Source organism: Mercenaria mercenaria, chromosome 5, assembly GCF_021730395.1.
Source record: "Mercenaria mercenaria strain notata chromosome 5, MADL_Memer_1, whole genome shotgun sequence".
Classification (NCBI taxonomy): Eukaryota; Metazoa; Mollusca; class Bivalvia; order Venerida; family Veneridae; genus Mercenaria; species Mercenaria mercenaria.
In genome coordinates, this window is record NC_069365.1 from 38003493 (window position 1) to 38021642 (window position 18150).

The following is an 18150-nucleotide window of genomic DNA, read 5'->3' on the forward strand; positions in this document are numbered from 1 at the left end:
TAGCGGAAACAAATATCAGAAATTGCTGGCATGATTCACGAAATATCAAATACATGGCTTAATATTTGTATATGGCAGATACATTGAAATCCTTGCCGGGATTTTCCGTGTGGCAGCTGTAACAAGTCTCTCCGGCCTTGGACTAAATAATATTATTTACTACGGTTCCTTTGGATCACTGATTATTCAGTTTTGCTTTAACTGAGTTCCACGTTAAGCCGGTGCTACGGGGCATAAAATCGTTGCACATTTCATTAGCTTTCATGAACAGACTCGATCAAACCGAGTCTGCTGTTATTTGTTTTTGGTTTTGTTCTGTCCTTTCAAAGGATCCTTTCATAGATCGTATTTACTATCACAACAGCATACTTTAAGTGCCGTGTGGAGGCTGTAAAATCACTTCCCGTACTTGGAATCAGTTAACGTATTTACTGGTCCCTGGGGATCATGGTGTACATTCATTTTTAGTACAATAGATTTCCGCTTTAAGCCGGTGATAGAGGGTGTGAGGTGTGTTGCACATTTCATTGCCTCTCATGAAAAAACTCAATCAAACCGAGTCTGCCATTAAATTGTTTGGTTTTGTTTTATGCTTCCAAAGGATCTTTTCACAGATTTTATTAACTATCACAGCAGCAGTCCGTAAGTGCCATGTGACGGCTATAAAATGTCTCCATGTACTTGCATTCAGTGTTGTTATATTTTCTAGTCTTTTGGAGTCACAGAGTGCGTTCATTTTTAGCAAAATAGATTTCCGCTTTAAGCCGGTGATAAGGGATTGAGCGGTGTTGCTCATTTCTTACCTCTCATAAACTGACTCAATCAATCAAACCGAGTCTGCTATTGTGTTGTTTGGTTTGTTCTATGCTTCGAAAAGATCTTTACACAGATTTGATCTTATTTTGAAATATTTTGACACTAATTAATCAAATCTATCATCAAGAGGCCCATGATGCCCCAAGCTCTTCGCAACACAAAAATATTTCAATGAGGCTAAGGTTTTTAACAAATTAAAAGAAGCTAAAAGGTAAGGGTCACAGATCACCCAAAACACAGCCATAGAGCCATGCATCGCAAAGTAGGCCCACAACTAGACTAGCCACTAGACTGATAATTAAGATATTTCTATGCTTTTTATGCCCACGAAGGGAGGCATATAGTTTTTGAACCGTCTGTCAGTCTGTCATTCTGTCAGTCTGTCGGTCTGTCCGCAATTTTCGTGTCCGGTCCATATCTTTGTTATCGATGGATGGATTTTCAAATAACTTGGCATGAATGTGTATCACAGTAAGACGACGTGTCGCGCGCAAGACCCAGGTCCGTAGCTCAAAGGTCAAGGTCACACTTAGACGTTAAATGTCATTTTTCATGATAGTGCATTCGTGTCCGGTCCATATCTTTGTCATCGATGGATGGATTTTCAAATAACTTGGCATGAATGTGTACCACAGTAAGACGACGTGTCGCGCGCAAGACCCAGGTCCGTAGCTCAAAGGTCAAGATCACACTTTGACGTTAAATGTCATTTTTCATGATAGTGCATTCGTGTCCGGTCCATATCTTTGTCATCGATGGATGGATTTTCAAATAACTTGGCATGAATGTGTACCACAGTAAGACGACGTGTCGCGCGCAAGACCCAGGTCCGTAGCTCAAAGGTCAAGGTCACACTTAGATGTTAAATGTCATATTTGAGCCGTGCCATGGGAAAACCAACATAGTGGGTGTGCGACCAGCATGGATCCAGACCAGCCTGCGCATCTGCGCAGTCTGGTCAGGATCCATGCTGTTCGCTAACAGTTTCTCCAATTCCAATAGGCTTTAAAAGCGAACAGCATGGAGCCTGACCAGACTGCGCGGATGCGCAGGCTGGTCTGGATCCATGCTGGTCGCACACCCACTATGTTGGTTTTCCCATGGCACGGCTCATTTCATGATAGTGCATTGATGGGCGTGTCCGGTCCATATTTTTGTCATTCATGCATGGATTTTAAAATTATTCGGCATGAATGTGTACCACAGTAAGACGACGTGTCGCGAGTAAGACCCAGGTCCGTAGGTCAAAGGTCCTAAACTCTAACATCGGCCATAACTATTCATTCAAAGTGCCATCGGGGGCATGTGTCATCCTATGGAGACAGCTCTTGTTTTCTTTTTTATCTTCATAGAGACAAAAGCCAGTCTATTCTAGAGATTTTCTAAGAGGACTGATGTTAAAATTATAGACTAGCCACTAGACTGATAATTAAGATATTTCTATGATTTTTTTCTTTTTTATATTCATAGAGACAAAAGCCAGTCTATTCTAGAGATTTTCTAAGAGGACTGATGTTAAAATTATCGGATTGTACTAGACTATGATATTGGACATAGGATATAGACTGGCTCAGTTCACTGCATGAAATCATAAAAATGTAAAAAAATATATCATAGTCTAGGAGCTAGTCTAGCCCACAACTAAAGCTGTAACGAAAAAATTAAGAACAAAAGTAGTGCCGTAGATACAAACAAATAGTTCCGTGCCATACATTAATTTAATCGTCAAAATTTAATTATTTTGCAATGAAGGTATTTTCAGCTGTCGAACATCAATTTTAACGTATTTTTCAGTCAGTATGATATACATTTCTGTTGTTTTTGTTCTGACTGCAGTAACATATTTATGCGCGAAAACTAGGCCGCTAAGACATAAATAGATTTATTGGCTTATATATTTACGACTGTTTAAGATTCTGGCTAATGCATTTATGATTATAGTAACATAACATAGCGAGACATGGGAAAGTTGTGAGTTGTAAATATTTGCGAATGAGAAAAATGTGTTCGATTTTATCTGGAACAACTGGTATGTATTAGACCTTCCAGATTTTATGGATGTTTTTCTTTTTGTTTTGTTTTTTAATTGTTCATTCCGTCAGTAGCGTTTAGATACAAATACACCTGTATTCCGTCAAAATGTTGATACAGTAAGAAATGACGGCGCTAGGAACATTACACATTATTCTCAAATCGAAGGTTCATTTTGAACAGCATGAAACACTTTACTATTTATTATTCTCCGCGCCTAATTCATCGATGTGTCACTCAGTTTGCATGCATATATCGGATTGACAGCAGTCGGAATATTGGCGGGTAGGCGCTATGATACCCAGTATAAAAATATGACCAACACCTTTTTTCCTAACGATTAGGCATAGTGTTATGTGTGTGAGACATGATTAAAATCTCCTCAGTCAGTACCTAACCATTCATCTATGTTAAATACATCAAAAAACAACAAAGGTCAAGTATTGAAAGGCAACTTAATAAATGTAAGCTGTTTGGCAAGCCGATTTCATCGTTGATGGTTTTTTTTGTCAATAACGGTGAAGTGTGTAAAAGACGGAGTATCCCCAGTGACGGATAGACGGTATCAAGTTCAGTCAAACGGTCGAAAGTATTCATGAATGCAATTACGGGCTAATACTGTTGGTTATGGTTCTATCTGTCACGCAAAATATCGCAAAGGGCTCTGTCTTAACTTACTTACAGTATTTTAATTCATATGTACACAGAGTATAGCTTACGGATAACAGATCAGAAGCTAATAAATTATATGTTTCGAGAAATAATTGACGAGGACGGTATGTATTAAATAGTCATATTTTTACATGCGGAGAAGGCAGTGGCTAGGTAGCCGGTTCCGTCAATGTCAGTAGCTAATGTTAGGGTATTGGGCCCCTAATAGTAATGTTTAAATATGGCATTTGCTTGGTATATTCTTAAAGTTGACCGTGTTTCGACATGCCATGTCTATACTACCACTTTAGATTCCCTGCAGTTTGTTAACACAGCGCCAGGTTATAGTGATTAGTACAGCCAGTCTACCTAACCCTCTGACCCGTGACATTCCGTGCAAAGCATAGTTGTAAATACATGTACACTACTGAATAATGCACAAATTAAGCCCACTAGAGCTTATGCGTCTTAATATATTATGTTATTATTTAGTTATTAAGTATATATCTTTTTCGCGAATTTTAACTTAAGGATAACATGGGATAATCGCCATATTTATCTTTTAACTGGATGGTAATATTTAAATGAAATTAAGTCACTTTAAAGACATTCAAAATAAAAAACGTTTCACCGAGAGATTTTTCAAATTTTATCATTTTATTGGGAGATACTCTGTATTGAAGTTAACATTGATGCCTATGCGAAATATATAATTTCTTTGATTATAAAAACCTGAACTTGAGCTTCGAGAAAATTTTGCGGTAGAAAGCTGCATTATATGATTCTGATACAAATATCAAAAAGAAATCTAAATTTCCCCGTAGGGAAAAGGAAAAAATATTTTTTTCTAGTTTTCAGCGGAGATAACTCATGAAAAACTAATTTACACTACAGTAAGTTCTTTGATTTTTATGCCCCCGAAGGTGCACATATTAAAATCGCATCGTCCGTCCGTCCGACCGTAACTTTGTAAATTCTTGTCCGGGCTGTAACTCTGCCACCCATGAATGGATTTTGAAATAGCTTGGCATAAATATTTACATTAATGAGACGACGTTTCTTGCATAAGACACAGAACCCTAGCAGGTCAGATTAAGGTCCCAATTAGAATTCAAACGTTTCGTGTCCGGTATATAACTCTGTCATCCTCGAAGGAATTTTGAAACAACTTGGCCTAAATGTTTACCATAATGAGACAATGTGTCACGCACAAGACCCAGACCCCTAGCTCCAAGACCAAGGTCACACTTAGAAGTCAAGTCAAAGGTTAATAGGGTATGTTTCGTGTACGGTTCGTAACTCTGCCATCATCAAGGGATCCCGAAATTACTTGGCATAAATATTCACGATATTCGAGAAAACGTGTCATGCACAAGATCCGAACCCCTAGCTCTAAGGTCTAGGTCACATTTGGAAGTTAAAGGTTAACATGGTCTGTTTATTGTCTGTTCCATAACTCTTCCATCGGTAAATAGATTTTAAAATTACTTTGCATAGACGTTCCCTATATTAAGATGACGTATCAGACGCAAGAACAAGACCCCTGGCTTCAAGGTCAAGGTCACACAAGTTAAAGGTTGACATAGTATGTTTCTTGTCCGGTCAATAAATCTGCCATTCATCAAGGAATGTTAAAATTTATTGTCTCAATTGTTCCATATAATGAGTTGGTGTGTCATGCTCAAGACCCTAGCTTCAAGGTCAAGGTTACCTTTGGAAACTTTTTTTAGTCGAGAGGTAAATTGAAGAAATTGTTTCAAAATCAAGCTAGAATAAGATAATATAAACCACATAAGAAACAAATGTCTGTTATCTTATATTCACGGAAAACATACGCCCTCCCGGGGATCGAACTCACGACCCCGCGATTCGTAGATCTGCGCTGAGCCTCATAACTAAACTATTCTGGCATATTTTGCGTAGATAAGTGTAGCAATCTTGAGCACACTTCGGGGGTGTTTGTCACTAATAGTGACAGCTCTTGCTTGAGGTTCAATTTTAGATACTTAATATGTATTATGATAATTATATATACTTGCTTTGCATGGAGAAAATGAGAAATAACAAGTATCTAGTTACAAATTGACAGTGACATATATAAGGCTAAGGCAATGTGTTTAATGTCTAAATATATTATCAAATTAATATAGTAATATGCACAGTACTTCGTGTATTAAGTGAGCTTAGACCACACTTTGTTTCTACAGTGTAAGATAATTATCATTCTATGTTTATAAAACTATACCGAGAAGAGAGTGACTGAATAAGTTTGCAGATGAAGCTGTGAAAACACATTAAATTGTCCGCCAGCTGTATTATACCAGTATTATCAGAATAAATTGCACCAAGTTCATTTGGAACGAAAATGTAGGTCACTAGGTCGTGGTGGGTCTTTAACACTTCAAGTAATTTCTTGAATACCGATGGTTAAAAATAAATACTATAACCTACTTATTAACGGTTAATGCGAATGCGATAATGTTACACACTGATAGTCACACCAGAACTACATGCAGATATAGACTTGACATAGTGCACTACTGCGGGAAATAAAAAAAAATGGTAGTATTGGACTGAGAATTCATGGCATGACAGTGTTGCAATTTTTTTAACAACATTTACCGTGCCGTTTTTTTTATAAATTTGTATAATTCACGGTATTTCCTCAAGCTCAAGTAGAGACAAATTTTAAAATGATGGCCACTATCCAAAACGCTTGCAGTTAATTCATTTTAACAATAATTTTGATAAAAGAAACATCAAACTATCGGTAAACAATTATAAAACACAAAATAAAACTATCAATATTTTTTTTTTCAAGGGTGCCTCAAGTAAACGGATTTAATGAGACAGAGTTCTTACTCCCAACATTGAAAAATTAAGGTTGAATCCTGCGAGTGTCTGTTTTGAATTTTGCTCACTTCGTCAAAAAAAAAGAAAACCTTGCGGCAAAAGTAAAATCTACCTACATTTCTTCCACAATACCGGAATGTAATCTAAAGAGTGAAGGCAAAATAGAGAACTTTTACTGCATGTAACTCAAGTATATTTAAAGATGTGTAACTCTACCCCTTCTGTTTCATAGGCAATCTCTTTGAACAGTAAGAAATCGCTTATCAAATGATTTTTTTTCTCCACTTTTGTACAATAAAGTAATAATAAGTGTTGAATGAAGTAAAAACTTACTAAAAAGATGGAAAATAAGGAAAAAACATTGATCCCAGTGGGGCTTGAACCTATGCCCCTCTGAAATTGGAGTCAGAGTAGGTTTATGGTAGGAATTGAATACTCTTCAAAAAGGACGTACTCTATTACCGATTTAATACCTGAATTGATAGATGATAAATGCTAATCGTCAAAATCGTGTACAATCTGTGTTGTTGAAAGACAATCGATCCTCCAGCACTTTCAGTCCTTTGATTATAGGATCTAGGAGAAGAGCATCAAGGGGTCTTACACTTAAGTAGTCATCGTAACGTTAAATAGGAAAGCGTAGCAATAACTGTAGAGAGGTCAAACACCAAACATGCACTCTGCTTAACGATTTTAGTATTGGATCCTCTGAATACTTTTTGACACATTTTACAAATATTTGATTAAAATAAGCATTTTGTTTAATTCTTAAAATTTCATAAATAACATCTTCAGTATACCGGGTGGGTATGATCAAGTTTTAAAAGTGTTTTAAGGTTTGTGTTACATTTCTTTGACGATCTGTAGTAAAATTAAGCGAAAGCCTTCCATAGTTTATGATATCGGTAACCCTGTCGTAGTAATATTGTGGTGATATGTAGATTTCTACCATTAAAATTCTTTAACTTTGAGCAGGCTGTTGTATTGCAAATAAGTTGCGAAATATAGAAACCGTATGATGTCGATCGAGGGACGTCTCCATCAAGGTGGGGGAAGCTGACAATTTCCAGATTGAAATCTTCTCTTTTATCATATATTTTAGTTTCATTTTCATATTCACAATTTTTAAATTTGATTTAACTATTTCTTTTCAAAAGAGAGCAGTTCTTACATTTCTGCAATGATTCAGTATAAAAAAGAAGTTCCTATATGAACCCTTCGTATATAAATATGAGATTACCTAATTCACTTTGGCGTGTGTATTCTATGTCAATAGATTCTTGATAAATGTTAACGGTGCAATTTTCCGAATTATGTAAATGCATTCACATCTAGTCATTTCAGACAAGACTTTCAAACATACAGAGGTTTCTAAGTGCTGTCAAGGAAAACTATTTATATTTTTGGGAAAGGCCCATCATGTAATGTTTCTGATCAAGTAAAATTTTCCAATTATTTACTTTGGCTCTCAAGCTGAACAATTTTAGCAAACTTATAAAATACGGCAAGCTATTTTTCCTGAGAATACAAGCTTTAAATAGTCACTGGAAATATTATCTTCAAAGAAACAATTAAAACCTGTTGGCCTTTTTAATTTATCTGTAGTATTCAATTAAGTGGATCTTTTTAATACCACAGTCACACATACGGCGCAGATAGCTACGTCTAGCCACGGATAGAAACGTAGTAATCCGTATCGATCCGTACCTGAGCCGTACGGATTGGTACGGACTGATACGGATTACTACTTTAAAGTACGGCTGAGGTACGGATCGATACGAATTACTACGTTTCTATCCGTGGCTAGACGTAGCTATCCGCGCCGTATGTGTGACTGGGGCATTACGCAGAAAACTACACTATACGGATGTGTAATTATTAACTTACTAAAATACCTACGTAATATTTTGAAATACTTTAAACCACACGTCACCAAATAGTAAATGTTTTACAAAAGCGATACAACACACTTTTTTATTGGAGCTACTATTTCGGAATGAAAACATTTGGATATGCCGGTTTATTTCAGTACATTTCAGTATATCCAACGCTACACTGGCTACAAGGCAAGGTAGACGGCCACTGAATAAGAAATCAGGTTGCCGAATATACTACATATCCTGTACAATAATCATGATAATGCAGTGGGCAGTCGCGAAACCCCACAACCCAACTAAAGTATTGCAGTTTATGGTGACGCTACAAATTATTTTAAAAACCTAAAACTTTCTTTGGCAGAAATCACCTACTTCAAAACTTATAAGAATAACTTTATTCTAAACCACAAATTGTAAACAAATACAATATAATTTTTAAACCAAATGTAGATACTCGATATCAAAATGTAAGAAAATGATCGTCACTTGTGTCTTTGTTTCAGCCGCCTCCTTCCATTTAAAAAAAGGGGAAATTGCACACTGAATAAAATTGCGATAGCGATAGAATGATATAATTATATAAATATATAATGTATTTGGACACAGTAAATTATAGTGATTAAGCGTGATTTTGAATAGACATTGATGATTATTATTAAGTAAATATAATTCAATGTGTTATATCTTATCATTTTGCAGAGAAGGGTAACGACTGTTAATAATAAAATATTAAATACGTAAATGAGTTCCCTTAATAATACAATAATATTCATAAAGATAATAAAAAAAACAACAACAAAAGAAGTGTTCGAATTCAAAGTTATTTGGTGCAAATTTGAAAAAGAAGTAAAAATATTAACATCGGTTCGAAATTTACCCGATTTATATCAGTTATATCATTTTCTATGTAAAACGGCGCAACAGCGGTCCGAAATATATCTACATCTATTTCTCTGCTGTTTTTTTTTTTAATTCTTTTATTTAATATGTTCTTATTAATTTTGCCTTTTTGATATTTATAGATAATTTTCATTCCATACATACATATCCTGTAATGATACCTTGCATAATTTTTCTAATTGTCCCCTGTGTAGGCTTTTGGAATATTTCTTATATTTCAGATCGTGGATTTTGTTCTGAAGACGAATTTTCTTGTAGGAATGGCAAGTGTATTCTTTTAGAGGACCGATGCAATGATCGACAAGAGTGCAATGATGGAATTGATGAAACGGAATGTTGTAAGTTGAAAACAATATACTTAAATTGAACAGAATTATGACTATTGCAATTGAAAATGATAACAAAATGCATACCAAAGTCATTCATTTGGGAATGTTTTCCTGTTATAATTGTCTTGTCACAAAGGAGAAAATATCTCCAGAAACAACGTAAATGGTATATTAAAAAGAAAAATTGACATTGTTGCTGATAATTGAAAATAAAAGACAGAAAACAGCGTGAAAATATTTGAAGCTTAAAATAGAGATAATATTTCATACATGCATAGGTACCGATAGTCTCCGATCTAAATTCAGGTGAGTCGTTAGTACTAAGGTTAAATACGTTTTTCGAAGAAATGGTCGTATTGTTTTGGGGAAATATTTGGAGCATAAACTTAAAACTGTCTTTAAACTGTCTTTTCCAGAACATATACTTTTGCAAGTACTCATGGTAATATATATTATAAGAATACAGTTTCCCTATTCATAACAAAAAGAAATACCTACTTTTCAATCTACTGTTTAAGCGATCGGATGTAATGACGGACAGTTTAGCTGTGCCAGTGGGCGATGCATTTCAAAAAGTCTTGTTTGTGACGGCACAAAATCCTGCGGAGATTTTTCAGATGAACTTTCATGTCCAGGTATTTCCGTTTAAACTTTAACACACCTACAATACGAGCGCTATCCAAAACTGTTTGAATATGTAACTATTTGACTTTTTCGTTCGTCACCTTTTATGAACAGAGAAATAAGTCCCGGTTGTCCTACACTTCGTTTCAAATCCGTAGCTGTACCATACATCTAGAAATCTTGACATTACTTTGAACATTTTGTACAAATATTAGTTTGACATGTGCAATGCCGGAAAATATTATGGGTGTAAAAGGCACAAAAGTACTACTTATTATGTCCAAATGATAAAACACAGTTCCAGATTATCTTCTTTATTTTTCTTCAGTGGAAAACCACACAGTTTAAAATCAACAATCAACAGTTTTCACACGGATATCCGTAGAGTATAACAATTAGAAAAACAAAAATAATTAAGTATCAAAATATTTCTAGTATTCTAGTGAAAAACCACAATCTTCTACTTTAAAATCCAAATTTTTCTCTTAGAAACCTGCTCAATATGAATTAAAACATACGAAAACTCATCAGTTATCGACACAAGATGAGATTAATACTGTCTTGAAAATATATTCGCTCTCAACATATAATAAATGACCAATTTAAATTACCCTTATTGTGACTGTAATTGACAGTATACACCAATCAAATTCAAGTTAAAATCCTACATGAAAAAGTACAATAAGACATTTTAGAAACATTCAAATGGAACTAGATTTTTCTTGACTAATTAACTGAGTGTAAAACAAATCTGTGAGAAACTAGGGCAATTATAACATGTGTTATAACATACAACTTGAAGTTCTGCCCATTGTTTTCTCGTTAAGGGCAAACCCATTATTTTATCTGGAGACAAAACGCCGCTTTTCATGGAATTACACGCTTATGTATCACTGAAGGTTCCATATGCACCGCCGTATGAACACATCTGTGGATGTCTCTAAATTGTTTTTTGTACTTTTAGCATGTGTAAATGTTCTGCTCAACCCGGGGCTAGAGGGCGTGGACGGTAGCATGCATTTTCACTGCCGTCCATGAACAGGCTCAATCAAACCGAACCTGCAACATTTTCGTTTTTGTCGTTTTGAGTGACCTGTGGAGTTTCCACTTTTTCTATTTTACCTAGTAATATTAAAAAAGGAATACGACATTTCTAAATACAAATAAACAATGTATTTATTAACATACAGGACAGGGTAACATACCGATAGATAATAAACAGAATAGCGAAGGAAATAAACATTGAAAGCTAGGCAAAGCGGGACAGAAAAATGTACAGGTATAGCTCGTCCCGTTCCATGTGTTAACCAAACTTCGGAAATTACTGACTTGGCCTTTCCATGGAAGTGAATAGCACTAAAATGCCATTACTTGTAGTCCTTAGGCTAGTTTTAACAACTGTATTTGACATTTAACTGCTTTTATTTATTAAAGCTAGGCTATATATCGAACTTAGATTACTTTTAAGGATGGTACAACAGATATGTTCAATAATTCAAAATTTGTAGATGTGTAACCACAACAAATGAAATGAAGAATGCTTTCGTTTATCATCTATTTTAGTGCTATTATCGAATAAGCAAACTAGACATTATAATGTAATAATTTATTATTTTATTATTATTTATTTTTCCTTACTTACATAATCTTTTTAACACGTTGGATAAATGTCGACTGAAAATTAGCCTAAAGTCTGTAATGATAGAATGTAGAAATTTAACTTTCTAGTAACATATTTTATCAAAACAACCCGAAGTAAAAGAAATATTTGAATCAAATGATATTGCATGAAATTTACCTGGGTAAGATTTCACCTTATTAATCAAAGGTGGACGGATAGCTCAGTGGTTTGCATACTGGCCTTCCAATCCTGAGGTCGGGGGTTCGATCCCGGCAGCTTCTCGGGAATTTTCAGAAACGCTTTTCAGTGTTTCCCACCCAACTAGAGGTGTACTGGTCTGGAACCCAGGCAATCCTTACGTGTATCAGTGCTATACACTGGGCACGTTAAAGAACCAGGCTGTCTGTTCGCAACGAGCTAGGCTAGGTTAGCATGACAAGCCTGTATCTGATTTCTGATCTCTCTGTCGTGGGGGCTTTGTCTCACTCTGTCCCTCTGGTCAGATCGCTCTGTGTCTGTACTAGTAGAGGTTGAATTATGCGCCCTGTGTGGCTGCATTTGAACTATGTAAAGCGCCTTTGGACGTGAAATTCATCATGAAAAGGACGCTATATAAATCTGGTATAATAATAATAATAATAATAATAATAAAGGCATGTTACCATTGTTCAGCATAATTATAAAAGTAGTGTGTTTGAACAAAGTGAAAAGGGTAATTAATTAATCAAGATGTTACAAATGACAGGCACTAAGATAAATCCCTCGGCATGCTACTATATAAATTTAGAAGCAGACTATGATGGTCTTTTAACATGATATTGCATCGCTAAATTCAGACCATATTCGATACGGAAATAAATCGGACAGTCACCTGTTACATGTTAAACAGCTGACTGAAACTGAAATTATGCTGTTTGACATTATTGTACACATTATAACATACAGCACTGTTTCAAGGATATTTTCAATATTTAAGAGATATCTTTGAAATATTTTGTTGTTCTGAATCAACACAAGGCAGTTAAATGTAGTTAAGTTTTGTAACCGTTACGGTGGTATTTGTTTTCAAAATATGCAATATATTTATTGAGTACAATTTAACATAGAAAGAAGTCAATTTTCAACCATATTTTGATGCATTTATAAAGAACGCGGTTCTGTCTATCACTGTCATTTACGATCATTCTGCACGTTTGATTAACCGGAAGTAATGACGTAAAGTCATTTATCCATATAAAGTAGAACAAAGCCTGGACCAAGCATAAGGAAATGGATTATATTTTATTTGCCGAATATACTTAGTAAAGATTTAAAATATCAAGATTTCATCGATTCTACATAGTAGACAAACTTTTGATCCAAACGTTTTTTTCAGTTCTAACCTTAACAACCAGTTTCATTTTCTACATAATATCCGACCTAAGTTTATTTTTCAAATAACAGTATTAATTTTAAACTCAAATACTTGTAACTAAACAAACTGCTCTTATTTAGGTACAAATTTTATAGATGCAGACTAATGCATGTTACATGTATATAGATTCGTAACCGATACTGTTCTTAAGCATTGACAAAATTGCACTATTAAATTAACTGTTAGAAATTGTAGGCTTTAATATATTTCATCCATTCGAATAGTTTACGTTGCTTAAAAAAATCAGTTCGTTTTAAGAGGTAAGGCTATTATTCTGAAGGATCAAAATGTAACTATTACGCCACATAGCCCTAGAATAGTTTGTTGAAACTAAAGCATTGTTTTTTGCTTCTTACGTTAGATTCCTAGACATGTAACATGTACTTTTTATAAACTAGATATTGAAAAACGAAGAAATTGTAGACTAGATGAGTATTCCTGTGAGGATGGAACGTGTGTAAATATCTGGAGGAAATGTGATGGCGTAAAAGACTGTCGCAATGGTTTAGACGAAGGATGCTGTAAGGCAAAACATTTCATGTACATCTATGTCCTTTTGTTTACGTTTGATTGCTTTCTTTGTTTGTCTTGTTTATCTTTGTTTTGTTTTGGCCGCAGACTTGCCCCTCATCAATGTGGGTTCGAGCCTCACTGGGGACGTTAAATTCTTTAAGTTAGGAAGTCATCCAGCTGGCTTACGGAAGGTCGGTGGTTCTACCAAGGTGCCCGCTCGTGATGAAATAATGCACGGAGGACCACCTGGGGTCTTCCTCCACCATCAAAGCTGGGAAGTCGTCATATGACCTATAATAGTGTCGGTGCGACGTTACATCAAATAAATTAAAAAATAAATATTGTTTTGTTTTTTTTGAAAAAGGTAGAAAATGCCACATTTGCAGAACGCACATTTTCAATCTAAGTTTGAAGTCACACAGTTCGTTTCCTTATTTTATAGTCAAGTAATAAGTGCCGCCCCCATACATTATCTTGGACAGGAGCATATACCTGATTATCGACCTTCTGCGGCCAGCAAAATATCTTTTTCAAATGTCAGAACTCAAAAAGCTTTGAACTTTAGATCTAAAACGATTAGCCAAACAAAGCTCGAACTTACAAAGGTTAGTGAAAGTGAACCTTAACTACCCGGGTACATGGGACACCGATCCTTTGCGTTGTATTTGTCTAGTATTTTTAATATAACAGGACAAGATGCTTCAAGCGCTAACTTGATTTTTTCCATTTCAAAATATTCTTCCTTTTAGATGATATGGAAAACCTTTTGACCAACCAAAACTGTAACCCTAATTACGCTCAACATCATGATTTGATAAAGTATTGTAAAAATGAAACTCACTCTGTCCCTATGGTCAGATCGCTCTGTGCCTGTACTAGCAGAGGATGAAGTGGCTGCGTTTGCTATATGTAAAGCGTCTTGTAACGTGTTTATCATGAAAAGGGCACTGTATAAATCAGGTAAATAATAATAATAATAATAATTATTATTATTATTATCACTTAGGTCGCGAAATTAATCCTCTACTAGTACAGACACATAGCGATCTGACCAGAGGGACAGAGTGAGATAAAGCCCCCAGCACAGATCGAGAGAACAGATTTAGATACAGGCCTGTCCAGCTAACTTAGCCTAGCTCTTTGCGAATAGACAGTCTGGTTCTTTAACGTGCCCGGTGTATAGCACCGATACACGCGAAGCCGTCTTTCCTGGGAAGAACCAGTACATGCCTCCTAGTTAGGTGGGAGACACTCAAGAACACTGCTATTATTATTTTATTTTATATTATATAGAAAAAGTCTTTGTTTGCGTAAGAAATCTAATTATTACTGTTAAAAGTTAGTTACCTAATCAAATATTTACATGTAGATGTACGCTTCAGTTTAACACAAGAACTTGAACTAATACTAAGAATAGTAATCAGACAATGTGAATAGTCATGTTAATACGGTTGAAATGATTAAAATGATCATATTTATAAAGTATCTAATGAAATTGAATATTAGCATAGTAAAAGAAAACTTCATTATTTGTTACTTTGGCATTTATTTAAATCAAAATGTGTTTATGCTCCTTACGCATATAATCGATGCACTTTTTATACTACACATATTTACAAAACGATCAATTATTGCTATAAAATACACCTAATAACAAAATATAATATTTACAAATACAATTCTTTCCTGTGTTCAGCTGATTATTTATTCTTTATTCTTTTGCGTTTATATGAATTTACACTATTGGTATTTATGCAGATTTTCCTCTTACTATTTTGCATGTTTTATTTTTCGAACTTTTTATCAAATTATACAGCAGCATATTAACTGTTATTATCAAAGATAATCGCAATAGCTTAAAAGCGGCGGAAAACACTTTTCGTCGGAACAAAATTACGTTTGATAGAAAATAAAATTCCATTGGTCTGTAACGTAGAGGATCGGGTATGATGGGTTTTCCGCTTGAGCTGATCTGTCAAGTAGTTTAATACCTGAGACAACAGTGCTACCGTTATCATAAATACTAAATTTTACTATCGTAATGCAGGTTTGGTTTTAAAATACGACAGCAGTTTAAAGACACTTCTGTGAGAAGGTATTTCTAAACTCGTTTTTATGGGGATGTGGTATACTACTTCGTAAGATATTTGGTCATGGCAATTTTCAAGTTTGTATTTAGTAAAGTCATTAAACGTTTTATTAAAAGACGTATGACCCAACTGTTTTGAGACACACCATATGTTTAGTGTTCTGCCCTTTTGGAGAGTTGGACGTTACGCGTTCCCCTTTGATTGTGTCTGACGGTGGAAACCTCTATGATAGGTAGTTCGTAAATCCCACTAGAATTGGGCTATTTTGATTTCTTGTCTTCTGACCTGTTTCATCGAGCCCGTAGGGGTGTTTCCCCTTTGCTCTGTCTTCTGCAAAGGCACTGAGTACGTGCATTTTATGTTCTTAAGGATTGCTTTGATATATATGTTGCCTTTGCTTATGTTAGGGTTTCACCTGGCGGGGATTACTTTTATTTACACTGGCCTGTGACTTTGGAACATGATAGGATAAGAGTAAGGTTAGATGAACCATAAACCGGTTTAAACTCCCCAGTGGTGGTTTTGCCACTGACCGTTCCAAGGCCGTGCCCCACTGTGTTCCTTTATTTGTTTGTTTTATCATTGTGTGTGTGTGTGTGCGTGTGTGTGTGTGTGTGTGTGTGTGTGTCTGTCTGTGTGTGTGTATGTGTGTGTGTGTGTGTGTGTGTGTATGTGTGTGTGTGTGCACGTGTGCGTGTGTTTGTGTGTTTGTGCATCTGCGTACTGGGTTTACGTTTGGGGAGGCTGCGTTGAAGAACGTGGCTTTCCCAGTTGGTTTTTATCCTTGATTTTTGTATTATGTCTTTAGGACAGATTTATTTATAGTTGATAATTACATATTTTACTCATTAGTAATTACTTCTAAAGCTATTGACGAACTGATAAATGAAAATTTGGACCAGACCGTTTAAAATTGTGATATTAATTTGAAGCCTGAATATTCTGTTGTTTTTATTTCGTGGACAATATGATTTAAAGTTGAAAAGCTAAATGTGAAATGATTTTTTATTCGTATTTAATCATAAAATGTAATTTACATGCTAACGAAGTGTGCCGTAAACTATACATTTAAGGTACAGTATTCATCATGTATTATATGTACATCGTTTAAGTGCTATTAAAACAAAACATTAATATAAGTTGACCCGTATTACATGTAACAGTTAATTTCCGTTCCATTAAGTATTCTCTGTACGTAAATTCTGTATTCACTGGTAAGGAGAACCGTGTACTCTTAGCAGCAGCGTCATACTGAAATATCATATAATTGTACGACAAAGGTCGATTGTCATGGTCTAATAACTTACTTCGTGTTCTATTTACAGTGTGTGGTGCTGGCTATTTCCAGTGTAATGATGGGACATGCATTTCGAGCTCATGGACATGTGACGGCGATGATGATTGTAGTGATATGTCAGATGAAGTTCCATGTGAAAGTTTGTTTCTTTTATTCTCTTAGCTGAAGCTTTTTTAGTCAAAACCGCGGAAGTTTAGGTTATGTGACACTTTTCTATTTTTGATGATACTCCTGTTGATAATGTTTGAACAAGCATTGGAATGTATTTCAGTAAAACAAAATACATTCTATAAGCCAGGTGTACGGAGCTTCATCTGGTTGACATAGACACTTACAACGGTTATGGGCAACTGCTTTGAAGTCAGTCAGCTATTACAATTGCTCATATTGATAAGATTGACATTGAAGTTAGTAAAACTTGTAACCCAGAACTATTACCTGCATGACATGTCATTGTCACATAATACTGAATAAAATAGATATGATAAGTGATAAGTTTGTCTAGCAGAAGAAAGTGGATGCTAAATTTATCGCCTTCCTATATAATTAGTACTTTAAAAGAATAACCGTATGCATTTAATTCTTCTAGAGCTTATTTGCTACATGTATTTTAAAACTCGTTTTCATGGACTCTAATTTGTAATAGTGAAATGGCAGATGATCCTTCATACCGTGATACTTCTGCATACAGGCATAAAACACTAAATAACTGATCTTCCTTATTCTGTATTATCAATGAAATTTCAAAGTCGTTGGTTAACAAATATACGTTTGAACACATAACAAGTATACGTTTGAACACATAAAAGCAAAACTAATTTTGTCTTTTAAATGTGTAGAGCTATGTTTGAATCAAAAATGTATTATATATTTCTTGACTAACAAACAAACAAACTTTAATTAGAAAACAAAAAATGAGTTCCGAAATGATCTATTTTGTAATCAGGTCTAAAGTGGACTCAATTATTTCTGTATGTGGCAATTATTTATAACGAAAATGGTATCGCAGACGTAGAAATGTGACTTCATAGAATACAGGAATAGTGTTATGTTTGAGAAAAACTACAAGCTAAATTCCTCTGTTTTCATTAGGAAATACACGGGATTGCTCAGTCACATTATTAAAGGAGTATG

The 18150-nt window shown here is 35.0% G+C and overlaps 1 protein-coding gene across 1 annotated transcript; it reads left to right on the top strand.

The window, feature by feature from the left end:
• The first annotated feature begins 2725 nt into the window (after window positions 1-2725).
• LOC123558325 (low-density lipoprotein receptor-like) lies at window positions 2726-17178 on the top strand. The gene is made up of 5 exons (XM_053544544.1): window positions 2726-2845; window positions 9350-9466; window positions 9976-10092; window positions 13515-13637; window positions 17045-17178. Exons 1-5 carry the CDS (start codon window positions 2809-2811, stop codon window positions 17176-17178), a joined length of 528 nt encoding a protein of 175 aa, XP_053400519.1. The 5' UTR covers window positions 2726-2808.
• Window positions 17179-18150: the final 972 nt, after the last annotated feature.